Source organism: Somniosus microcephalus, chromosome 31, assembly GCF_052327205.1.
Source record: "Somniosus microcephalus isolate GS21.2 chromosome 31, FLI_Smic_1.0, whole genome shotgun sequence".
Taxonomy (NCBI): Eukaryota; Metazoa; Chordata; class Chondrichthyes; order Squaliformes; family Somniosidae; genus Somniosus; species Somniosus microcephalus.
Genome location: NC_141017.1, coordinates 25,413,868 through 25,440,236, shown reverse-complemented (window position 1 = coordinate 25,440,236; position 26,369 = coordinate 25,413,868). Strand labels below are relative to the sequence as shown.

The 26,369-nt window shown below is 47.6% G+C and overlaps 1 protein-coding gene across 1 annotated transcript in view; it reads left to right on the top strand.

The window, feature by feature from the left end:
- Positions 1-26,369, top strand: part of LOC147097659 (dedicator of cytokinesis protein 7-like) — a 169,192-nt gene that overhangs the window by 117,726 nt on the left and 25,097 nt on the right. The window contains 14 exon segments of the mRNA XM_085971655.1: positions 1,444-1,583; positions 2,988-3,157; positions 4,044-4,198; positions 5,628-5,810; positions 7,765-7,891; positions 9,805-9,889; positions 11,404-11,500; positions 13,098-13,232; positions 14,098-14,250; positions 16,416-16,574; positions 16,992-17,092; positions 17,217-17,409; positions 17,756-17,899; positions 18,648-18,779. Of these exon segments, the coding sequence (XP_085827781.1) occupies positions 1,444-1,583; positions 2,988-3,157; positions 4,044-4,198; positions 5,628-5,810; positions 7,765-7,891; positions 9,805-9,889; positions 11,404-11,500; positions 13,098-13,232; positions 14,098-14,250; positions 16,416-16,574; positions 16,992-17,092; positions 17,217-17,409; positions 17,756-17,899; positions 18,648-18,779 (1,974 nt within the window).

Below are 26,369 nucleotides of genomic sequence, written 5' to 3'. Positions count from 1 at the left end.
GAGGTGGCACAGGCACGATGGGCCGAGTGGCCACCTTCTGTGCTGTAAGATTCTCTGATCTTAACCTGTATCGAGGGAATGCAGCTTTGCTTTAGTTTCTTTCTGGTAACATTGGGAGAGGGCATCATAATTCAAGGTTTTGACACTATTAAAAGGCAGAGATCTGACTGAAAGTTCCTGTGTAAACGACCTGCTAGGTTTGGAAGCCTGTCAGTCATCTACAATTTTTTTAAAGTTAGTTTGTTATTAAAATTCTTGGATTAAAAAAAAACATAGCTGATTATTTTGCACTTTTTTTTAAGGCATTTTTTCCCCTTTAATTTTCTCCTCATCTCTCCTGACCACGTGCTCACAGACCTCTGCCTGTGCAGCTCTCAATTCAGCTGCTAGAAGCATCACAGGAGCACCTGGTTCATGCTGGCTCCAGTTCTACCCCCTCCCCTCACCCCATTGGCAATTCATTATCGGTGATCCCAGGCAGTGCACATGGGCAGGCCCTTTGGCTGATGCTGTCCTCGCCTGACGCCCAGGTAGGCACGTTCCAACCGGGGGGGGGGTCACTGGATAGCAGTCAGGAGCAGGCGCACTGGCTGGTTTTATTTTCTCACTTGCCCAGGGTCAGTTGCTCGGCTGAGACCAGCTCGCTTGGCACAGAGCAAGAATTGAACCTGGGGCCCTACTGTTTTCTGAGGCTGAGCTCACTTGACAGCTGAGCTATTGGGGACCTTGGAGATCACAATGTGTAGTCTTTATCAGGGCCACTGCTCTTGGGTCTGTTCAGTGTTGAGCTCCGGCGGAGACCTTATCCTAAAGGGTACCGCAGTCTATAAGTTCCTTTACCACCAGATTGAGCCACACACTTCTTGGGTCCTTCCCTCCCTTGCAAATCTGTGGCAAGTAAGCAATTCACTGTGCACTTCTGGAGGGCACTGGTCAGTGCCCACTAGTCATTGGGCACAACGGTTTCTTCATCCAGTTGGCAGGTTCATGGCTCTGGATTTCCTTGGGTGGAAAATAAAAAGGAGATGGGAGAGATTTTAAATTGCCTTGGCCACTGGTATTTTGCACTGTGCTGTGAACCCATCCTAGAGGGCATGCGTTTACATGGCGAGTTCCTGATTTTGATCTGGTTTGGTAAAGTGCCAAGTGGACGTTGGCTGCTCCTTTGATGCGACTAGCAGCTGAGTTGACGGCAGCACAGGCAGAGGTCCAAGAGCATGTTGTCTGCACACCTTATTAACCAGCTAGTGGTAAAGTGCTAGATAAATGTAAGCTTTCATTTCAAAATTGCTTACCGTGACAATTCTTGGAATGGTACTAAAGAGCAGAGAAAAACTTTTCTGTATATAAAAAAAAAGTGTGAAAGTGAAATTGTCCCGTGAGGACATGTTTTGTGAACTGTATCTGAAGTGCTGCTGACTGGGATTGTCCTTCATTCTGCAGAGTTCAGGCTTCTCCACGCTCCTTCAGGATCAGAAGATAGCCAACATGTTTGAGATGTCCGTGCCTTTTCGACAACAGCACTTTCTGGTGGGGTTACTATTGACGGAGCTAGCCTTGATACTAGAACCCGACGTTGAAGGGTAAAAGCATCTCATTTTCGTACACCAAACAGAGAGCAGGCAATGTTGAGTGTGCGGGGAAGCAAGCTCACAATGGTGACCCTTTGCGATCTCTGGTGTGTGTGTTGTTACGTGCTCTCAGTAGGGGTGAGACATTTGGTATCAGTGTCCCAGGTAGAGACGGGGAAACAGGCCCAGGATCTGGTTCCCAATTCACCACCCAGAAACCGTAGTGTGTGAACATTGGCTGAGGACAGCATCGGGCTCGGCTGAGATAGCCCCATGGTTGATATTCGCTCTCGAGGCTCACTGGAGCTATAACCAGCTGAGCACGATATTGGAAGATGCCTAGTGCCTCTGTAACCTTCAGTATAACTGTCAAAGCCTTCAGGAAAGGAGCACCCCATCGCTGCTCTAGATGCTGAGTGGATAGAAGTACAGTATGGTGGAAAAAACCCTCCCTAACAGCACTGTGGGTGTACCTTCACCACACGGACTGCAGCGGTTCAAGATGGTGGCTCACCACCACCTTCTCAAGGGCAGTTAGGGATGGGCAATAAATGGGCCTTGCCAGCGACGCCCACATCACGTGAACAAATTTTAAAAAAAACAGGGCTGCCCGGGTTTTCCTTTTCCAAGTCTCCGGTTCAGTCCTTGTACTGTGCTGATTTAATTTTGACAATGTACATACTTGCATTTATATAGCACCTCATCGCATCTCTCAGGATGCCTCAAAGCACTTCACGTACAAGTCTAATCATGGTATGCTTAAAACTTATCCTACGGCTGGCCTTATTTTCAGAAACATATTAACTAGACAGTCATCCCATTGCTGTTTGTGGGATCTTGCCCGAGGCAAAATAACTGGTTGTTTTCCCATTTAACACTTCAAAGTAATTCATTGTACATGAAGCACTTTGGGACATCCATGTGATAAAGCAGTATGTAAATGCACGTTTTTCAGAATTGCTAAATATTGTACTGAATGGACAGATGTGCTACTCACAAAGCTGCTGTTGAGTACTACAGAAAGAATCTGTAGCTGAGGCAGTGGGTATCAGTGTGTCAGTTGTTACAGGCAGTGATGCCTGGGGACGTGGAGTGTTGTGACTTACTGCTGCTCACCTGAACCAGGTAACTCCATGCAGATTAAAGTGGACAGTCGTCTCTTTGCTGTTTGTGAGATACCGCTGACACAAAATGGCCGCCACGTTTGCCTGTATAACAGTGCAATAAAGTGCTCTTTTAATTGCAAGTGTTTTTACTGCTGGATATTTTTCATGATTCAAGTGGACACAATCTAAAAATGGCACACGCCCACCATTCGTGACAGCACTGGTAGAGCATTAGCAGGCTGTGGGTAGGTTGGGCAGTGTTGCTGACCCTATGTGTGTGTGTGTGGTGTGCACACTTTTTCTTTTCCAGCTTGTTCTTTCTGCATAAAAAGGCGATCGGCGCAATCCATAACCTGATGTGCAGCCACGATGCAGACCCACGGTACACTGATTGCGAAGTGAAAGCCCACGTCGCAAAGCTGTATTTACCGCTGATCGGTATCGTCATGGACACCCTGCCGCAGCTGTACGATTTCACAGGTAGGAAAGAACGTAACGGGGTCGACTGTTTCGCAACATCAGCAATGACCTAGGTTAACCGTAGTTCAAGGAGCAGTGTGTTGGAGCACACAGTAATGTAGGGGTTTGATCTTCTCCGTGCAGGCGAGGCACTTGCTCATAAAAAGCTCAGAGCAACAACAATAACTTGCGTTTATACAGCGTCTTTAACGTAGTCAAACGTCCCAAGGCGCTTCACAGGAGCATTAGCAAACAAAAATTGACATCAAGTCACATAAGGAGATATTAGGACGTGTGACCAAAAGCTTGGTCAAAGAGAGAGGTTTTAATCGGCGTATTAAAGGAGGAACAAGAGTTCGAGAGACGGAGAGGTTTAGGGAGGGAATTCCAGAGCTTAGGGCCTCGGCAGCTGAAGGCACAGCAGCCAATGGTGGGAGCGAAGAAAATCGGGGTTACGCAAGAGGCCAGAATTGGAGGAGCGCAGAGATCTCTGAGGGTTGTAGGGCTGGGGAAGGTTGCAGAGATAGGGCCATGGAGAGACTTGAAAGCAGCCTTCCGACAGACCATGGAGCAGTCAATAGCAATCGGCATCGCTGGGGGGAGTGGGAAGAAAATAAAAGGATTTCAGACCTTGAGTGGAAGAAAAGAGGCTGTGGGGGGAGGGGGAGAGGAAAAAACAGAAGATTAAAATAAGTGATAAAAAGGTGGAGGTGGTGATTGGTGTTCTTGTGTCTGGGGTAGCGGAGATCAGGAGTGGTGAGTGCTGTCCATCCATGTCATGTCCACAGCAAGAAGATGCTGGTGCGTGTGGAACATGACGGGGACGCGAATGCTGGTCACTGGAAGAATTGTCTTTAGCTCGTCACAAAGCTCTAAACAAATACTCGCTGCTTCCCCTCCCCAACAGAAAACGGCAACCAGAAGGGGCGTCTCGCTGCTTCAATGATGGATGAAGTGGACACCGAGAGCAGCAACATGATCAGTCAGACCATCGCCATGGCAATAGCAGGATCGCCTGTGCCCCACCCAAACAGAAGCTCCCCATTCCAGCTTCCTGTCATGGTAGGACACCAGTCAGTGACGGTGGAGCAGCTGAATGAGCTTGTTCCAATGATAGCTTATTTATTTTTTATTTCTTTTCATCATTTAATTCCATGGGCAGAGAAGCCCGGAGGCTGGGTGGCCCCTTAGTAAATCAGATACCCAACGTTGCTCGGACTTATATTGACTCTGCCGGATCATAACCCTAGCTGACTCTGCTACCCTTGCCCACACCCCCGGCCGCCCATTGTGAGTGATTTATGTCCCAGTAAATGTGTCCTTCACGCATTTGGTATCGAGCTCAAGATGGCTATGGTATCGTGACATATTTATATATACAGGAAACTTTGTGCTATCCGGCACCGACGGGACCGAGCTGTTGCCGTTCCCTCAAAACTGCCGGACAAACCAGCGCTAATGTTGAAAGATACGGAAGCTTTTGAGCTCCGTATCTGTCAACAAACCCAACAGATTCTAAACAGTCCAAGCGTCTCTGTAGCTTAGCAACAGCTTCAGCAGACCTTGCAGAGCTTGACTGTTGAAAAAAAACCTAACGAAAACGGCTCCTGATTTTTGCCAGTGGCTCGAGCATTCCGGACAGTTAGCCTCCGGATAACACAAAGTTTCCTGTACTGAGAACTGCCTGTAAAAACTGTTAGAATTAAATCTTTGCTGAAAAGAGGCAGAAAAATCGAATCAGGTTTCACGCGAATATTTCCCTCCCTCCACTGCCTTTTATTATTCTCCCTGCACACCATTCCCCTGCTGAGCAGCCTGACCGGTCCACCACCAACCTCCTGTCACCCTGCAGTTGTGAAGGTTTTGTTTGAGTGACGCTAGTAAAACGTGCGAAGATTCCCCTTTGATTGGTTAGAAGAGAAATTTTGAACCAGTCCAGGAATTTCTTCAGGGTGATTGACACAAGGAATGAGCTTCTGGGTAGGGCAATGGAGGCAAAACACCTGGAATCAGTTGACGAACCCCTGGATTCTGTAATGGGGGAAGTGTTGATTTTTCTACATGGATGCGGGACCGAATTACCTTCCTCATCCATATTTATATTGTTCTTGGCCCCACCCTTCTCCTGACAGCAGGTGAGATTGGAAACCCGCCATACAGGGCATTGTAACAGTAGAAACGTTGTCCTACTACTCCATGGTATCATGGTACCAACCTTCTGTGCTACCATGCCACCCCTGGATATTAGCTTACCAATGCCACATATAATAAGAATTGGTGCTAGCTGATTTTTGCTTGAGGGGGAGAAACTATTTTAAGTGAAAAAGTTTTCTATTTCAGCCAGCCTCTCTGACCTCAGGTGAATCAAGTGATACTAACCCTTCTGAAATAGGTCTGTACCACTTGCCCAACTGCAGACATTGCTCCCGAACTCTGATGTAATAGGTACTGAAGCCGGGTGAGTTGTAATGCAAGCTCCTTGCCTTTGTAGCCCAGCCGGCAGTATGCCACCCTGTCAGCTGAGTCAAGTCGCATCCTTCTCATCTGTTTCCTCTGGATCCTGAAGAACGCCGATGAGGAGATCCTGCAGAAGTGGTTCACGGACCTGTCGGTTTTCCAGCTAAACCGACTGCTAGACTTGCTGTACCTCTGCATATCCTGCTTCGAATACAAGGTAAGCACACAGAGCAGTGGGGATATGGAGCCTGTGGGGTGTGTGAGAGGGTGCCTGTGGCTACAGTTCGGTTCCAGTATGGGCTGTGTGTTTCTTTTGCCACAGTCTGATATGGGGTTCATTGAGGTGCGTTGAGTTGTATTTGTTCTAACTCATCGAATCAGTGACATAGCAGTTCTGTTGCTGAGTGACAGGTTGGCAAACAACAGCAACTTGCATTTATATAGCGCCTTTTAACATAGTAAAAACGTCACGGGGAGCTTAACACGAACGTAATTAGACAAAACTTAATGGTGCGATTAGGACGGAGCCCCATGAGCACATTTGCTATGGGAAGAAAACAGGAAAGCAAACTCGCAACAAAAGAGTTTTACGCTGAATAACTAGGATAGGGGCTGTTCAACTGTAACCATCAGCAGTTGGCACTCTGTTAGGAATCCTTGACTTCTTTCAGATGCCTGTCATTTTCTCACTGGTATTGTCCCATCAAACTCATGATTCTCTGAGACCCCATCCATCTAAAAGATTATTGTTGTAGTTTATCCAAACAAGAAATAACAAGAACGATACTTATTTACCACAAGATCTAAACAACTTAATATTTTTAAACTTTAATTTCACTTACTGGTGCCAGAGGCTTATTCATGTAACTGCATCCCGACCAAAGCTAGACTCCAATCATTCACACAGCAGCTCAAGTGTCTCTGCGAGGTTTCTGAAAGAGCCAAAGATAGCTGTGATATGTGGACTGTTTGTCTTTGGGTCAGGACCTGTACCTCTACACTAGTGAAACGGTGAGTGAGGTTGCCAGAGTGCACACTGAAATGCTGCCAGTCCCTTCTGTCCGAACCTTAATGTTGTAAAAGCTCTTGGTTGGAACAGTCTCAGGATTGAAATAGTGATCCACAGGTTATGTCGAGGATCAGAAATTCTTGTGGCTCTTGCGGTCTTTGTTTCCTCTAATAATCGTCCGGATTTAAAAGCCCCCAGCTTGGCATCATTACCTAATCATCACTTCCGAATGTGCCGCCCCATCCCATCACTGTTTTCACCCTTGCTGTGGCCTACACTGCAGGCTATGACTTTTAACCTAGATTTCTTAATAAAGTCATTGACATCTCAGTCATCCCTTTAGCTTATGGTGTGGAGAAACCTCCCAGGTAGATCTGGCATGAGACACGTGTTTGGCATTCTATTAGCATTTGGCTCTGTTTTCTGAACAACACACAGATGCTTAACTGTGTGGGCTTAAAATCCTCTTGAGGATCTAGAAATAGAATTGAGGATCTCGCAGACCACTCTGCTGTGAGCTTTGCAGCGAATTGTGTCTGTCTAACAGCATTAGGGCATGCTAGGGGCCTGGACTAATGACCCAGAGACATGAGTTCAAATCCCACCACAACAGCCGGGGAATTTAAATTCAGTTAATTAATTAAATCTGGAATAAAAAGCTGGTGTCAGTAATGGTGACCAAGAAACTACCGGATTGTCATAAAAATCCATCTGGTTCACTAATGTCCTTTAGGGAAGGAAATCTGCCGTTCTTACCCGGGTTGGCCTATATATGACTGCAGACCCAAAGCAATGTGGTTGACTCTTAACTGCCCTCTGGAATGGCCACTAGCAAGCCAGTCATGAAGGCTCACCACCACCTTGTCGAGGGTAATTGGGGATGGGCAATAAATGCCAGCGATGCTCACATCCCATGAGCGAATTAAAAAAGAAAAATTTATGGGCGGGACTGCTTTTTGGCACAGTGGCTCACTATTGGGGTGCTGATGTGGTGATACAGTAAGAGAGCTCAGCTCCTCATCCACTGTCAGAGTTGGTCCCTTGCTGCAGAAGGTGCTCTGGCGTTTCTCCAGATTTAATAAGACAAGTCACCCCAAGAGCTGAGGAAATCTCAGGTGGCCATTAAAAGGTTTTCATGTGACGATTGATTTGTTGGTTCCAGGGTAAGAAAGCTTTTGAGCGGATTAACAGCCTGACATTTAAGAAATCCCAGGATATGAAAGCACGACTGGAAGAGGCCATTCTCGGGACTATAGGAGCTCGGCAAGAGATGGTGCGGCGCAGTCGAGGTACGCAGAGCTCTGTTTGAATTCTCTCCCATTGATCTGCGTTTCCAGCATTCACTCATTAACCTGCCACATATAGACAAAGGTAGAGATTCTGGGCTGGATTTTCATTTAGGAGGCGAGTAGGAGGCGGGACTACAACTTTCGGGGTTGTAGTCACGCCTCCATCGAGTTTTAGCCAACCCACTCGATTTTGACTTGATTGACCTTGTTGAGCCCGCCCAGCGGGTTCAGCAGGCCAATTAAGGGCCACCCGGCAACAGGTGACATCACAGATTGACATTTCATCTGTCAAGACCTTTTGACAGATGAAATATCAGCGTTTGACAGCTGTTTGAAGCTGTCAAACACTGACAATGTGTACTACAAGTTAATTCCTTCCTCTCCGGATGATTTAGAGATCTCCCCGGAACAGAAAGCTGAATGCTGCAATTTTTGACAGATCGCGGCCATTCTGCTTTCTGTGCCGGTGAGATGAGGGACTCCCGAGACCTGAAGGAAGGAAGGCTGTAAAGGTAAGTAAAGGTTAGTAGAACTTCTTTAAACACTTTACACAGACCAAACACACTTACCTCTTCACTCATGCACCCATCACTCACCTGAACATTGGACATCTCGACCCCTCCAAGCCCTTCATCCCGACGGCCCGCCTCGCTAACTTGGCGTGGTTTGGAGCCGTCGGGAATCCCACATTTCACCAATGAAAATAGGGATTAGGCTCAAAACTGCCTGTTAACTATCTGTTACCAGGCAGTTAATTGGCACTAATCCCCTTCCCGCCTCGGGGAGGCGGGTCCCAGCAGGGGTCGGGTACCCGCCTCCTTTGAAACTGGCATGGGGGCGGGATGGGTTCGTGCCCCCCCCGATTTCAGGATTTTAACCCCCGCACGCCTCCAACCCCGCCTCCATGGCCCAATGAAAATCCTGCCCTCTGTGTCTGTACATTGTTTTGTTGGGCGTGGGGCTTCAGACCAATTTTCTACCTCCTTCAATCCCGAAGGTCCTACCTCCGACTGCAGTAAAGTACCACAGGCACTGGTCGCCCTTCTGAGCCGTGCTCAATTGGCTATTTTTCATGTGTGAGCCTGGACAGTGCGTGTCTTCACCCAACGTCTGCACCCATCCACTTCTAGCAAAGGTCACTGGATAGTCATCTCGCACCCTGACCAATTCTGTAGTGCAGAAGCACTGAGGCTAATTGCAGCACCCTGACTGGTTCTGAATTGCTCAGCTACTCAATGCCTTAACCATCCAAGCCATTGGGGAGAGGGAAGGGAAGTGGGTTGTACATTAGTGTCACATGCATGCAGATCAGTGCACACTCACTCAATCCCAGTTAATCCTGTGTTTGATTAGATGCAACCAGAAGTGCATCTTTCCACCCCTTTATTCACAGAGCCTTTATTGGATTCAAGTGGCTGGTTACAGCAGATGCTAGTGCTATGATGTCACCTCTCCTGAATGTATGGGGTGATCTGTAAATATGATCTGCAGTTAGTACTGTACATGAGATTGTGACATTTAGTGGTGGAATATCAGTACCTACTATTGTGTCTGCATGTTATCAAACTGCAGTTGCTTCTGATCTCCATTCTGTGGTGTCTGGACAGTTCAAAAAGGACAAAGTTGCAGAAGACATTCTGTGGCCTGATATTTTGAGGCTGTTTGAACTGGAGAATGGGGGGGGTGGGGGGGGGGAAGTAAAACACAAGGCCAGCCACTGCTTCGTACAGTCAGTTCGTAGCCTCCTGTTTCAAACTAGAGCTATCTCAATCGTCATTGTAACCATCATATGGTTCAAGTAGGCTAACCCATTTAAGAGTGTATTTTCGGTGAATCTGTTCTGTTTTTGATTAAGTATAGAGAGCAGTTCGTGGGCAGTTGATCAAAATCTAATGTACTCCAATCTATTGTAGAGAGGAGCCCATATGGAAGCCAAGAAAATGTTCGCTGGAGAAAGAACATCACCCACTGGAGGCAGAATGCTGATAAGGTTGACAAGTAGGTGGCTGTTTCTACAGATCAGGAATATTGCACATACACCCCCCCAATTATCAGTTCAATTACAGCCCTGCATAATCTCACATAGAATCACAGAAGGATGCCATTCAGCCCACTGTTACTTTGCCAGGGCAGTTCCCAGTCTAGACAAATCCCACTTTCATACTTTTTACCCGTCTCCTTCAATATTTTACCAATTCAGGTATTAATCTCATTCCCTCAAATCTATCGGTCTCGATAGGCACTTGCGTAATCCTTTCTGTGAAAAATCTTCCTCAAGTGGAGCATAAATGCCGGCATGCACTCGTAGGGCCGAATGGCCTGTTTCTGTGCTGTATATTCTATGTAACCGCCCCCATTACGCTTTTAATAGTACTAGCACCGAACTGATTCATGTGTGGCCTTATACAGAGAGATCTACCTGATAGCTGTACCAGGTATTAACTCCAATTTGAATCAGGACAGCATTGGTTTGCCAATAAAAGCACAAAAGTGCTACTGTAGTTATGCAGAGCTCTGCCCAGGATGCATCTGGAATACTGAGTTCAGTTTGGATACTTCCCCACCTTAGGAAGGATACACTGGCCTTGGGGAAAGTCCAAGATGATACCTGGGATGAAGAGCCTGAGTTTTGATGAGATAATGGGTAAACTTGGGTTATTGTCCGTGGAGAAAGGGGTTGGGGGTGAACTGATTGAGGTGTTTAAAATAACAAAGGGAATGGCTCTTCGCTCTAGTAGGGGAATCCAGAACAAGCACGTAACCTTATAATTCAAACTCCCTGTACTTTCTGACTCCCAACTGCTTAGCCTTTGGCTATTCTTTTACCAGAATACCTCTGCAGCCATCGCTTTGCTCAACCGCTCCCTTATCTCCACCCGTGATGTCCGTCCCCCCAACAATACCTGCACTCTCTCCCATCTGGTTGGTTCCCCATCTTTGCTCCCTTAAGTTCAACAAGTGCAGACTTGAATGTTTCTGGTGCACAATTGATTTAGTTATCCATCTAAAGTTTGAATGCTATCAGAGCTCGCTCTCCTCTTCCAAAACCTCCCCCTACTCCAGGATCATCTTTGAGAGCAAAAATTACCCCAGCTTCTTTTCTTCACTACCAGCCCTCCTTAAATTCCTCCATCCTGCTGCCTCCAACAAAAAGTGCAAGGAGCTTATGAATTCCTTTGTCACGAAGACTAAGACCATCCATTCAGCTGCTTCTGACCCCCCTCCCCCCTCCTTTTCCTTGTCCACAGATGCAACGTCAATCAAGGTGTTTAAAAGGAAGATAGTTAATTTGGAAGTACGTATATTAAAGGATATGGAGAAACGGCAAGGAATCAGGATTGTAAAGAGCTGTTGGAGCTAACAGAATGCTGGAGTAGGCGCGATGGACCAAATAGTTTTCTTCTGTTTCCGTGTTCCTATTGGCTGACTGCTTGATGTGTCCATCTGGGTCGAGCTGTTAGACACAGACTGATGCTTCTCTCTCTTTCCCGCTTCCCCTCCCCCCGTTTCAGGACAAAGGCTGAAATGGAACATGATGCCCTGGTAGATGGGAACCTGGTTACTGAAGCTAACCTCGTGGTTTTGGACATACTTGAAATTGTTGTTCAGGTAAAGCAGCAAGGCCTATTGTGTCTGAGCTGGTGGCTGAGTGTACACCAGTACAAGCAGTAGTTCCGGCATGATTAGCTCCTGTTAGTGTCAAGAAAAGAACCTCAGACGCTTGGGTTACATGAGAGTAAAGTAGAGCTGGGAACAACCTTCATCTCATACTGTCAGCTGGCCGAAAACCACTGAGGGTTGTTGGAATCGCAACAACAACTTGCATTTATATAGCGCCTTTAACATAGTAAAACATCCCAAGGCGCTTCACAGGTGCATTCTCAAACAAAATTTGACACCGAGCCACATAAGGAAAGGAAATATTAGGACAGGGCTTGGTCAAAGAATCACAGCAGTTTGATTTTTAAGAAAAATATTGGAGGATCTGCTGTGACATTGTCAGGATGTGTTGGAGAACAGAAGCAGCGCAGCGGCTAGGACAGAATGGATTGTTGCGTTCAGTGAATCTGCTGCAGCATAGATTACAGAGCTGGACGGTTTGGGTCTTACCTGTGACGCACTGGGGGTTGGGGGCCAGTGTCTGGAGAGGAGGAAGGAATGAATTCTGAGTACCATGTCGTGGACCAGAATGAAGTACAGGAAACTCTCGTTTAAACGGCACCTAAATATCACGAATTCTCTATTAACCGGCAAAATTCAAACTCCGAAAACAACACCTAATAACCGGCAATGTTGCCGAGTCCGAGTCTCCCGCGGTGGCCGAGTTAGTCAGTGGGGGTAGTTCTCCAAACTGCCACTGCTCGGCTTCTTGGCGCTGTCAGGAGCCGGAACACCTCAATACCCCTGTAACAGGAGTCTGACTCTCCCGCGCTGCCGGTAGTCTCTTCTGATCCGCCATTTTACAGGGGTACTGTGTGTCTCCCACGCTGCTGGTAGTCATTGCATTGCATTACCCTCAACTGGCAGTACTGTACTTAATCGAGCATCTTCCACCATCCATTTAACACAGCATTCTGTAGGTGAGTACCCAATTACTGTATACTGCACATTTCTTGATTTTTTAATTTTTCTTTGTTAAAAATAGCCTCAGTAGATAACCCTCTCCGTCATCCGGAGTTTTTGATCAACCGGCAACACGCCGGTCCCGTCGGTGCCGGATACCAAAGAGTTTCCTGTAAATGAATCAGAAGCATTGAATAAGTACGAGTGGGTTAGGCTGGAGAGAATGAAATGAAGTTGTCATGAATCTTATCATTCATGAAATAACACTGGGCGGCCAGCTGGTGGCGCCGTCCAAGGAGTATAAATACTCGGGCGTGGGCCCAGCTTGTTCAGGATGTTTCTGTAACCAGGAACTAGTGATGTAACTAGAATCTCATGGTTGTGAAACAGTTGATTAAAGCCTTGTTTTATACTCAAATCAAGTGCTTAGTAGTTTTCTTAGTCAATAGCGACAAGAACAGGATAGATAACATACAAATGAATTCCATCGAAACAGTTGCGACTGTAAATAAATAAATGAAATAATCGAGTTTGATTGCACCTGGCTGGAAATGGATCCAATTCGTAGTTCAGGAGTGTTTGAAGCTATCGCTCAGTGAGCAGAGCGTGTCTGATATTGGTTATGTTGTTTTCCGTTGTGCAGACAGTTATGGTGTCGGAGTCTAAAGAGAGCGTATTGAGTGGAGTACTGAAGGTCATTCTACACGGCATGGCCTGTAACCAGAGTGCCCTCTTCCTGCAGCACTGCTTTGCCACCCAGCGGGCACTGGTCTTCAAGGTAAGCAGCATGACCCACCTTTGTTAATCGTGTTCGCAACTGTTTTTAGTTTAAAGTTACTTCTCCCCGCCCCCCCCCACCACCACCACCACCAACTCTTTTCTGCCCTCAGCACCCATAGGGACCATGTACGGCCAAAAGCCAGAGGGCCTTCTGATCCACCCCTCCTGCTGACAGTCAGAGTCTCGCCCTGCCACAGAGCACTGTCACTCACACGTGCATCTTTAAACACCATGGAATTTGTAATGTACAGGAAACTCTTTCTTATCCGGCACCGACGGGACCGGTGTGGTGCCGGTTGATCAAAAAGTCCGGATTACAGAGAGGTATACTTACCAAGGTATGAGAGCCCCGTACACGGCCACAGATCCAGGCGTCCCTGTTGCATGGCAACAGGTGCAGGAACCCCGGTCACACGGCCACAGATCCGGTAACCCCGGTTACACGGCCACAGATCCGGTAACCCCGGTTACACGGCCACAGATCCGGTAACCCCGGTTACACGGCCGCTAATATGAAGTAAAACCTACCTGAACCTACTCCTGAATTTTGCCGGTTGAGAGAGATTTCCGGTTATTTAGGTGCCGGTAAATCGAGAGTTTCCTGTAGTATGTGTGCTGTAAGCTGATGGTGTATCATCCTGAATTTCGGATTATTCAACAAAAACAAATTACTTTATTTGAAATATTTCTTAAACAGGCAGAAATCGGTAACGTATTTTTTTCACTGAAGTTTACTCTGGTTAACTTATTCCCCACTCCTGCGTTAGCACTCTGTGTAACTGTGGCTCAGCCCTGTGTCTGAAGGTGTTGAGCTGATCCCTTTACTCTGCTGGTTAATTGGTCTTTTGACTGTCTTTGTGCAGTTTCCCGAAATGCTGTTTGAGGAGGACACTGAGCTCTGCGCCGATCTGTGTTTAAGACTTCTGCGACACTGCAGCAGCAGCGTGGGGACCATTCGAGCTCACGCCAGCGCCTCACTCTACCTCTTGATGAGGCAGAACTTTGAGATTGGCAATGTAAGTACTTGTGTCTTTTCTATTATAGAATATTGGAGAGCAGGCGCTAATGATGAGTGTGGGGAGTTGAGGAGAAATTTTATCACCCAGAGGGTGGTGGGGGTCTGGAACTCACTGCCTGAAAGGGTGGTAGAGGCAGAAACCCTCATCACATTTAAAAAGTGCTCGGATATACACTTGAAGTGCCGTAACCTACAGGGCTACGGACCAAGAGCTGGAAGGTGGGATTAGGCTGGATAGCTCTTTTTTGGCCGGCACTGACACGATGGGCCAAATGGCGTCCTCCTATGCTGTAAATTTTTATGATTCTATGATAAGGGCAGTAATCTGGTGGTACGATGGGGTTATGTCTGGAGCTGGGTTCATATTCAACCAGACTTATTGAATAAAAGTTGCCTCTATCTACATGTAAAATGACTTGTGTTCACCTCACTCAATTCCTAGTTGGCATGGGCCTAAAGCACAAAACTGCCCTTGAATGGCATTGTCACTTAGAGAGGCCATAAGGATGGGCTAATGGGTGAAATAGCAAAAATGCAATATTGGCACAGCAAGGTGTGCACTTTTAATTGTTGGGATTAGTTCACACTGTTGGGACAACGTTGAGGTGTCAGCTGTGGCTCAGTGGGTAGCACTCTCGCCCGAGTCAGAAGGTCGTGGGTTCAAATCCCACTCCAGAGACTTGAGCACAAAATCTAGGCTGACACTCCAGTGCAGTACTGAGGGAGGTGCTGTTTTTTTGGATGAGACATTGTACCGAGGCCGTCTGCCCTCTCAGGTGGACATTAGCGAGCCTATGGCGTCATTGGAAGAAGAGCGGGGTTCGGGGGAGTTCTCCCCAGTGTCCTGGCCAATGTTTATCCCTCAACCAACATCACCTAAAACAGATTATCTAGTCAGCATGTCTTTGCTGTTTGTGGGAGCTTGCTGTGCACAAATTGGCTGCTGCGTTGTCCTACATTGGCTGTAAAACACTTTGGGACGTCCTGAGGCGCTATATAATTGCAAGTTTGTTCGTCATTCGAGGGAATTTAACTCAGCATCTCCCCGTGCTGTTCTAACCTGACGGCGCTGGCATGACGTGACAATTTCTGCAGCACTGACAATCCTTACCTTAACGTGGGGTCTGACTGCAAGTTTTAATGTGCGAGACTGATCACTCTGAAGGATACACTACTGCAAGATTACCAGGCAATAATTTGGTTTATTATTCCTGAAACGTCCTATGGCAGGTATTTATCATCATCATTTCTAAAGGGAAACCATACCTGTACAGTCCAATATCACACGTCTGCTTGCTCACCGTGCACAGTTTTCAGGTTTCCAATAAGCGCGAAATTTCCAGAGGAGTACTCGCATATAAAATACTTCAACTGAATGGTGCGTTGAGTGTACAAGGTGGCGATGAATAATGCACTAAGTGGCTATTTGTCAATGAACCGTGTACTGAATGGTCGAGGCGGGGATTAATTGTGCATTGAGTGGCCGAGGTAGCAATGTATGGTGCATTGAGTGGCCGAAGTGGTGATGAATCGTGGCTTGAGCAGGTGAGGTGACAGTGGTGCGCTCAGTGGGTACGCGGCCGATAAATCGAGTATTGAGTGGCCAAGTTGATGATGAATGATAGATTGAGTGGCCAGTCGATGATGCAGTGTGTTTGCACACTGGCCAAACAGAATTGTTCTGTTTTCGGGTGAATTGGTGAACTGATCACGAACCTGGACAAGTTTAAACACAAATGAGTTCCCAAGTCAGTAGGGGGGGGGGGGTTTAGTTTGAATCGTGTAGTCTTATTGGCCTGGAGAGGAAACAGTAACACAGGGAATAACCCGTATCCTAGAGTGAGCTCATCTCTTGCAGCTCAGTGGTCACACCACTGACGGTTCATTATTACCCTGTTCTGTTACACAGAGGCTGCCGGTGGGGACACTGTACAAGGGTAAATGACCTTTATTCTACAACAGAGACCATTGTTCTGGTAAGAACAGAAAAAACTCATCCCAGAATTGTAGTGCTAACAAAAGAAACTAACCTTGATAATCCACTCCTGGTGATTGTATGTACACCTTACTCTAGCATAATCTTTACTGGGAGTTCGCCTCGCACGCTTAATACTTTAACCTCGAGTTTGATGAGACTGAACCAAGCATTCTGTCTTCCTTTAGAACTTTGCCCGAGTGAAAATGCAGGTTACAATGTCGCTGTCTTCACTGGTGGGGACTTCCCAAAACTTCAACGAAGAATATCTTCGCCGCTCGCTGAAGACCATTCTGACGTATGCAGAGGAGGACCTGGAACTGCGAGAGACCACCTTTCCCGAGCAGGTAGAACACTTTAGAGGTACAAAATAAAAACAGAAAATGCTGGAACTACTCAGCCGGTCAGGCAGCATCTGTGGAGAGAGAAACAGCGTTAACCTTTCAGGTCGATGACCTTTCATCAGAACTGGTCCTCTAACTAAAGAGGAGATGGAAAAATGCTTTTCAACAAAGCTTAGTAAGCCAAATAACAAGGCGAACATCAATAAAGCCACTGAATGCACAAGTCACAAGGACCAAATCAAACTGATGATGGTGATAGAGAACTGACGTTAAATATACATCAAGGCAGATTTAAGTGAATGCATATATTTTTAAATGAAAGCAAGTGGGAAATACTCACTCCTCTTTCCCTTATTATTGGCTTCTGGAACATTTATATAATGTAGGTGTGATTGGATGTGCTATTTCCTTCCTGTTCAGGTACAAGACCTGGTGTTTAACCTGCACATGATCCTCACGGACACAGTGAAGATGAAGGAGCACCAAGAGGACCCGGAAATGTTGATGGACCTAATGTACAGGTAAAGGACGTGTTTCTCTCTCTTTACTGACGCTTATTTTTTGCTTGTTCCAAGAACGATGAGAGTGTAGAAATGCAGCCCAAGCCTGGCTGCTTTGAACTAACACTGTGCCCTGATCTAATAGAATCGCCAAAGGTTACCAGACGTCACCAGATTTGCGCCTGACGTGGTTACAGAATATGGCAGGGAAGCACTCGGAGCGAGCTAACCACGCCGAGGCAGCACAGTGCCTGGTACACTCTGCGGCATTAGTGGCAGAATACCTCAACATGCTGGAAGACTGCCGGTACCTGCCGGTGGGCTGTGTCAGCTTTCAGGTAAGAGCGTGCAGACGCAACGTTGTGAGCTAAAATGCTGGAAACACTCGGCAAGTGTGGCCCACTCCTGCTCCGATCTTCGATGTTTCTATGACAGCTCCTTGCCGGCAGATCAAGTGAGCATGGTACTTTGGACTGAAATTATCTCATCTACCCTCCCAGCCGATGAAAGTTTGATAACCATAGGATCTTTTGGGAGGGTGGGAGCAGAGTACCAGTGCATCACTTTCCATAAAATAATGGTGAATGTGAAATACTTTGGCCTGTTAATTGATTCAGTTTGGGTTGGGGGCAAGAATCTTGTTTCATTTCATTTTTATAATACTGTACATTTTTTCCCCCAAAGAACATATCATCGAACGTTCTTGAGGAATCAGCTGTATCGGATGACGTTCTTTCTCCTGATGAAGAAGGAATTTGTGCTGGGAAATATTTCACAGAAGCTGGCCTGGTGGGATTGCTGGAGCAAGCAGCAGCCTCCTTTACGATGGTACACAAATATGACAATACATCTCTCCCTCTCTCCCCATCTCTCGGACCCCCATCCCCCTCCCCATCTCTCGGACCCCCGCCCTCCCCCTCCCCAGCTCTCGTAAACCCCCCTCCCCAGCTCTCGGACCCCCCCCCCCCCCCCGTTCTCGGATTCCCCCCCTCCCCCTCCCCCGCTCTCGTAACCCCCCCTCCCCCGCTCTCAGACCCCCCCTCCCCAGCTCTCGGACCCCTCCCCAGCTCCCGGACACCCCCCCCCCCCCCAAGCTCTCGGACACCCCCGCTCTCTGCCCCCCCCCCCTCCGCTCTCGGACCCCCCCCCGCCTCCTCGACCTCCCTCCCCCCTCTCTCCGCCCCCCTCATTCCGACCCCTCCCCTCTCTTCCCCTCCTCCCCCTCTCTCTCTCCCCCCCACCCCCACAGAGTATTGTCCAAGCTACCAGTGTGTATATTTTTAAGAGGAATGTTATGCACAGCTGTACAGGAGAAATCCTCAGGGAATATCAGTAAAGCATGAAATGCTTGCTCTGTAGGACCAAGCTGTAACAGCATAATGTGAATCTAACTTCACAGCGGGTCTCCTGCATTAGGACACAGATAGGTGGAGGATGCCGAGTCGGCCTAAGGATGCGACACCAGTGGTGCTGCTGATGCTGCTGATCAGTTGTGGACTGACGAAGGTGTCGCGGCAGGAGCCTTTCTGTCCTGCTGTTCAGTTCGAATGTTAATTGCGTGACTTTTCTCCACCAGGCTGGGATGTACGAAGCTGTAAATGAAGTGTACAAGATCCTGATCCCAATCCATGAGGCCAACCGGGACAGTAAGAAACTGGCAACAATCCATGGAAAACTACAGGATGCTTTTAACAAAATTTCGAATCAGGTATTGCATGTTAACTTAGTAGCTGTGTTTTGTTTAGTAAATGGAATGTGTGAAATATTCATTCTAACTTAATAATCATTTGAAAACTTGTGCAGTATTTGCAGGGGGGTAGAAACTTCTCCTTCTCAACCACTCCAGTTAAAAGCCTTTCTCTTCCTCTTTAAGCACCCCTCCCTCCCGCCACACTCCACTCTGTAAATCGAGAGAGCGGACAGTCTGCTCCCAGGATTTGTCAAAGCTGCTCTTGAGTGGGCTGCAGCGTGATGTGTGTAACTTGCCTCTTTTCCCACCTCCACACTCTGGGAAAGAGTCTCACCTGTGCCTTACTCACCTCCCCAAACCCATCCTTCTTTATCACCTAGTGGGTCGAGACCAGCCTGTGATGTGGTGAATCGTGGATTCAGATTAACATCGTTTTCCTGGGCACAGCTTGTTGGTATTGCAGCACAGTGCGTTGCACCAGAGGTTGTAAACACGACTTGTATTTATATTGCTCCTTTAAACTTCCCATAGCGCTTCACAGGAGCGTTATCAAACAAAACCGAACCACATGAGATATTAGGACAGGTGACCAAAAGCTTGGTAAAAGAGGTAGGTTTTAAGGAGCATCTTAAAGGAAGAAAGAGAGGTGGAGAGGTTTAGGGAGGGAATTCCAGAGCTTGGGGCCTAGGCAGCTGAAGGCACAGCCGTCAATGGTAGAGCGATGAAAATCGGGGATGTGTAAGAGGGTAGAATTGGAGAAAAGCAGAGATCTTGGATGGCTGGTGGATGTTACAGGGAGAAGGGGTGAGGCCATGGAGGGATTTGTACACAAGGATGAGAATTTTAAAATTGAGGCATTGCTAAATCAGGAGCCGATGTAGGTCAATGAGCACAGGGGTGATGGGTGAACTGGACTTGATGCAAGTTAGGATATGGGCAGCAGAGTTTTGGATGAGCTCAAGACTACACCGCCTTGGTAGTCCCAGTGACCAGGAATGCTGCAACTTTCTGCCCCTTCACTAACACAAACCCACCGCCCCTTGACATTCAGTGGCATTACCATCACCGAATCCCCCACCATCAACATCCTGGGGGTTACCATTGACCAGAAACTTAACTGGACCAGCCACATAAATACTGTGGCAACAAGAGCTGATCACAGGCTGGGTATTCTGCGGTGAGTGTCTCACCTTCTGACTCCCTAAAGCCTTTCCACCATCTACAAGGAACAAGAGTGCGATGGAATACTCTCCACTTGCCTGGATGAGTGCAGCTCCAACAACACTCAAGAAGCTCGACACCATCCAGGACAAAGCAGCCCACTTGATTGGCACCCCATCTACCACCTTAAACATTCACTCCCTCCACCACCGGCGCACCGTGGCTGCAGTGTGTACCATCTACAAGATGCACTGCAGCAACTCGCCAAGACTTCTTCGGCAGCACCTCCCAAACCCACGAGCTCTACCACCTAGAAGGACAAGGGCAGCAGGTGCATGGGAATACCACCACCACCTGCAAGTTCCTCTCCAAGTTACACACCATCCTGACTTGGAAATATATCGCCGTTCCTTCATAGTCACTGGGTCAAAATTCTGAAACTCCCTCTCTCAAAGCACTGTGGGAGTACCTTCACCACACGGACTGCAGCAGTTCAAGAAGGCAGCTTACCACCACCTTCTCAAGGGCAACTAGGGATGGGCAATAAATACTGGCCTTACCACATCCCCTGAATGACTTGTTTGAAAAAGGCACATGCAGATGCTTGTGTCACACAGTGTATTAACCCATGCAGTGCAAAAAACACAGAATTAGGGACAGATTTAAAAAGCAGTGGCAATGTGCTTGCAGTAACTACACCTTGCCAAGGGGTGGCACAAGTGCACTTTCTATCGTGTTTAAAAACGAGCCATTGGCTGCTGCACCAATCAGGCCTGCGATCAGCTGCCCAAGTTTCAGTAAAAGTGCCTATAAAAATAACTCACGGAAGTTTGAGCTGCATTCAAAATTCTCTCAGCCAATTCCAAAAACCTATGTTTGAATAATGGCCAATGTTCATCTGCGGTGTTGTTTACTCTGCTGCCAGTGTCTCTTTATACAATCCACATACAACTCAGCTGAGTGGAATGACTAAAATGAAGGAGGGAAAAGAAAGTAGCATTACAACGCTGCTTCAGAACGCCCAGCGCCATCGGTTTACAGCTGACTGGAACCCGAGACGTCGAGCCCAAGGAATGACCATCACTTGTGTTGGTTTAACAGTGTAACCCCATTCTGACATGTGGCGCGCTCAAAAAGTAAACACAGCTCCGTACGGGTTTGCCATCTGTTGCAGATCGTAAATCTTAGTCCCACCGATGAGAGCCCTGAGTTGAGAGTGCAGGGTATAGATAAGTGACTGTCAGCTCATTTACTATAAGGGAAAAGTGACCAGACTGAGGGTCACCTCAGAAGGTCGCAAAAGAAATCCAGTTTGCGTCATATTTGATAACAGGCACCCTACAAACAGCATCGTGGGGTGATGCTGAAATAGTGCACAACATAAAATAGAATCATAGAAATTTACGGCATAGAAGGAGGCCATTCGGCCCATCGTGTCTGTGCCGGCCGAAAAAGAGCTCTCCAGCCTAATCCCACTTTCCAGCTCATGGTCCGTAGCCCTGTAGGTTACAGCGCTTCAAGTGCATATCCAAGTACTTTTTAAATGTGATGAGGGTTTCTGCCTCTACCACCCTTTCAGGCAGTGAGTTCCAGACCCCCACCACCCTCTGGGTGAAAAAATTTCTCCTCAACTCCCCTCTAATCCTTCTACCAATTACTTTAACTCCATGCCCCCTGGTTATTGACCTCTCTGCTAAGGTAAATAGATCCTTCCTATCCACTCTATCTGGGCCCCTCATAATTTTATACAACATCTGTATTAAACTTCCAAATTTTTAAAACAAAACATGGGTTTCAATCTACTGAGAAGAATCCTAATTTAAACAGTTTATACAAAAATAAATCCTGAATATTAACATTGGTTCTTAATATTAATTTTGGTCTCCAGATTTAAAACAAAGTTCAGCCTCTTTTCCAACCCAGCCCTAAATGTACGATTAACCCCACCAGTCTAAATGTTCAGCATAGTTCAATGCTTGGTACATCCCTGGGAAAGCTTTGATGAGAGCTTCCGTGACGACATGCTGGCTTCAGAGCTTTGTCACCGACCCCCCAAGTTTCTCTTGTCCCAGTCCACCGCTAAAGACGAAGAACTTTGAGGTCCGTGTAGTTTTGGTGAACTTTTGCGACATCATTAAAACATAGAAAAATAGGAGCAGGAGTCGGCCATTCGGCCCTTCGAGCCTGCTCCGCCATTCAATATGATCATGGCTGATCCTCTCTCTCAATACCATATTCCCGCTCTCTCCCCATACCCCTTGATGCCTTTTGTGTCCAGAAATCTATCTATCTCCTTCTTAAATATATTCAGTGACTTGGCCTCCACAGCCTTCTGTGGTAGAGAATTCCACAGGTTCGCCACCCTCTGAGTGAAGAAATTTCTCCTCATCTCAGTCCTAAATGTCCTACCCCGTATCCTGAGACTGTGACCCCTCGTTCTAGACCCCCCCCCCAGCCAGGGGAAACATCCTCCCTGCATCCAGTCTGTCTAGCTCTGTCAGAATTTTATACGTTTCAATGAGATCCCCTCTCATTCTCCTAAACTCTAACATCCCCTCATGCCAGTTCTGATCAGTACGCATGATGAGTGTTGAGTTCAAAAGTTACCCTAATTGTGCTTCTCCCGGCCGTGACCTTGCTCCGTGTGGCCTTGAACTCACTTCCTGGTGCCCCTCATCTCTCTTCCTCCTGCCCTGAAGGCACAGGTGCCCAAAGCTTCAAAGGTACGCTGTCAGAAAGAGCCAGAGGTTTGAGTTCCATAAGAGGCAAGGATTTATATAACCTTCGTGCTGACATTAACGGCAGGCTGCGTGGGTGAGATGTGAGGATCTTGTGGCTTGACATGACAATTGGAGGCAGTGGTCTCAGGTGGGAGTTTCCAATATTCTGATGGTGAAGGGAAAAGACAATAAATAGCAGAGCCTCAAGAAAAGGATGTCTGGTGGCCCCTTGCTATGGCGCTGCCTGATATATAGCCCACACTCTGATCCTGAGCAATTTTTACCCCTTCCTGTGCCAGTGGCTAATATATGCCCCTTGCTGTGACATTGGCCAATATGCCCCTCACTCAGTATTCCCACTAATTTTTATTTTTGGGTGCACAGCCCCTTTAACAGGCAGTGTGGCCCATTCAATTTTTCACGCGGTCGCAGTTATTTCAATTGTAAAGCCGTTGAGCAGCCTGCACGGGACCTTTAGATCGCTGCGCAGCTTAACAGGAACATTGCCCTCACTGTCACACTGACTGCATTCCCCTCACTGTGACTGTATTCCCCTCACTGTGACACTGACTGTATTCCCCTCACTGTGACTGTATTCCCCTCACTGTGACACTGACTGCATTCCCCTCACTGTGACTGCATTCCCCTCACTGTGACACTGACTGTATTCCCCTCACTGACACACTGACTGTATTCCCCTCACTGTGACACTGACTGTATTCCCCTCACTGTGACTGCATTCCCCTCACTGTGACACTGACTGTATTCCCCTCACTGTGACACTGACTGTATTCCCCTCACTGTGACTGTATTCCCCTCACTGTGACACTGACTGTATTCCCCTCACTGTGACACTGACTGTATTCCCCTCACTGTGACACTGACTGTATTCCCCTCACTGTGACACTGACTGCATTCCCCTCACTGTGACACTGACTGTATTCCCCTCACTGTGACACTGACTGTATTCCCCTCACTGACACTGACTGTATTCCCCTCACTGTGACACTGACTGTATTCCCCTCACTGCGACACTGACTGCATTCCCCTCACTGAGACTGACTATTACCCTCACTATGACTGTATTACCCTCACTGACACTGACTGTATTCCCCTCACTGACACTGACTGTATTCCCCTCACTGACACTGACTGTATTCCCCTCACTGTGACACTGACTGTATTCCCCTCACTGTGACACTGACTGTATTCCCCTCACTGCGACACTGACTGCATTCCCCTCACTGAGACTGACTGTATTACCCTCACTATGACTGTATTACCCTCACTGACACTGACTGTATTCCCCTCACTGACACTGACTGTATTCCCCTCACTGTGATACTGACTGTATTCCCCTCACTGTGACACTGACTGTATTCCCCTCACTGTGACACTGACTGTATTCCCCGCACTGTGACACTGACTGTATTCCCCGCACTGTGACACTGACTGTATTCCCCGCACTGTGACACTGACTGTATTCCTCTCACTGTGACACTGACTGTGTTCCCCTCACTGTGACACTGACTGTATTCCCCTCACTGTGACTGTATTCCCCTCACTGTGACACTGACTGTATTCCCCTCACTGTCACACTGACTGTATTCCCCTCACTTTGACTGTATTCCCCTCACTGTGACTGCATTCCTCTCAGTGACACTGACTGTATTCCTCTCACAGTGACACTGACTGTATTCCCCTCACTGACACTGACTGTATTCCCCTCACTGTGACACTGACTGTATTCCCCTCACTGACTGTATTCCCCTCACTGACACTGACTGTATTCCCCTCACTGACACTGACTGTATTCCCCTCACTGTGACACTGACTGTATTCCCCTCACTGTGACACTGACTGTATTCCCCGCACTGTGACACTGACTGTATTCCCCGCACTGTGACACTGACTGTATTCCCCTCACTGTGACACTGACTGTATTCCTCTCACTGTGACACTGACTGTGTTCCCCTCACTGTGACACTGACTGTATTCCCCTCACTGTGACTGTATTCCCCTCACTGTGACACTGACTGTATTCCCCTCACTGTCACACTGACTGTATTCCCCTCACTTTGACTGTATTCCCCTCACTGTGACTGCATTCCTCTCAGTGACACTGACTGTATTCCTCTCACAGTGACACTGACTGTATTCCCCTCACTGACACTGACTGTATTCCCCTCACTGACACTGACTGTATTCTCCTCACTGACACTGACTGTATTCCCCTCACTGACACTGACTGTATTCCCCTCACTGTGATACTGACTGTATCACTGACTATATTCCCCTCACTGTGACACTGACTGTATTCTCCTCACTGTGACACTGACTGTATTCCCCTCACTGTGACACTGACTGTATTCCCCGCACTGTGACACTGACTGTATTCCCCGCACTGTGACACTGACTGTATTCCCCTCACTGTGACACTGACTGTATTCCCCTCACTGACACTGACTGTATTCCCCTCACTGTGACACTGACTGTATTCCCCTCACCGTCACACTGACTGTATTCCCCTCACCGTCACACTGACTGTATTCCCCTCACCATGACACTGACTGTATTCCCCTCACTGTGACACTGACTGTATTCCCCGCACTGTGACACTGACTGTATTCCCCTCACTGTGACACTGACTGTATTCCCCTCACTGACACTGACTGTATTCCCCTCACTGTGACACTGACTGTATTCCCCTCACCGTCACACTGACTGTATTCCCCTCACAGTCACACTGACTGCATTCCCCTCACTGTGACTGTATTCCCCTCACTGTGACACCGACTGTATCCTCTTCACTGTGACTGTATTCCCTTCACTGGCACTGACTGTATTCCCCTCACTGTGACTGTATTTCCCTCACTGTGACATTGACTGTATTGCCCTCACTGTGAAACTGACTGTATTCCCCTCAGTGACACTATTCCCCTCACTGTGACTGTATTCCCCTCACTGTGACTGTATTCCCCTCACTGTGACACTGACTGTATTCCCCTCACTGTGACACTGACTGTATTCCTCTCACTGACACTGACTGTATTCCCCTCACTGTGACACTGACTGTATTCCCCTCACTGTGACACTGACTGTATTCCACTCACAATCACACTGACTGCATTCCCCTCACTGTGACTGTATTCCTCTCACTGTGACACCGACTGTATTCCCCTCACTGTGACACCGACTGTATTCTCTTCACTGTGACTGTATTCCCTTCACTGGCACTGACTGTATTCCCCTCACTGTGACTGTATTTCCCTCACTGTGACATTGACTGTATTGCCCTCACTGTGAAACTGACTGTATTCCCCTCCGTGACACTATTCCCCTCACTGTGACTGTATTCCCCTCACTGTGACTGTATTCCCCTCACTGGCACACTGACTGATGTAACCCTCCTATGATGTTGGTGTGTATACATTCCCTCTAAGCTGCACACGTGCGCTGCCACGCGGTACTCTGAAATGTTCCGCACAAGCCGCTCACAAACTTTTACATTGGAAATACCGTTCATGCTTAGAAATTTAAAGGGACCGCGCATTGAAAGAAACAGGCTGCGCAGAACATAGTGCAGCCTACAGGGATCCTTGCCCTTGGCCATTATGTCTGATATATGCTGCAACACTGCCTGATGTGTGCCACTCGCTTTACTGTTAGCATTGTTTAAGACTCCTCGTTACCAGAATAACCTTATAAAACATCCCCTTGAGCACAT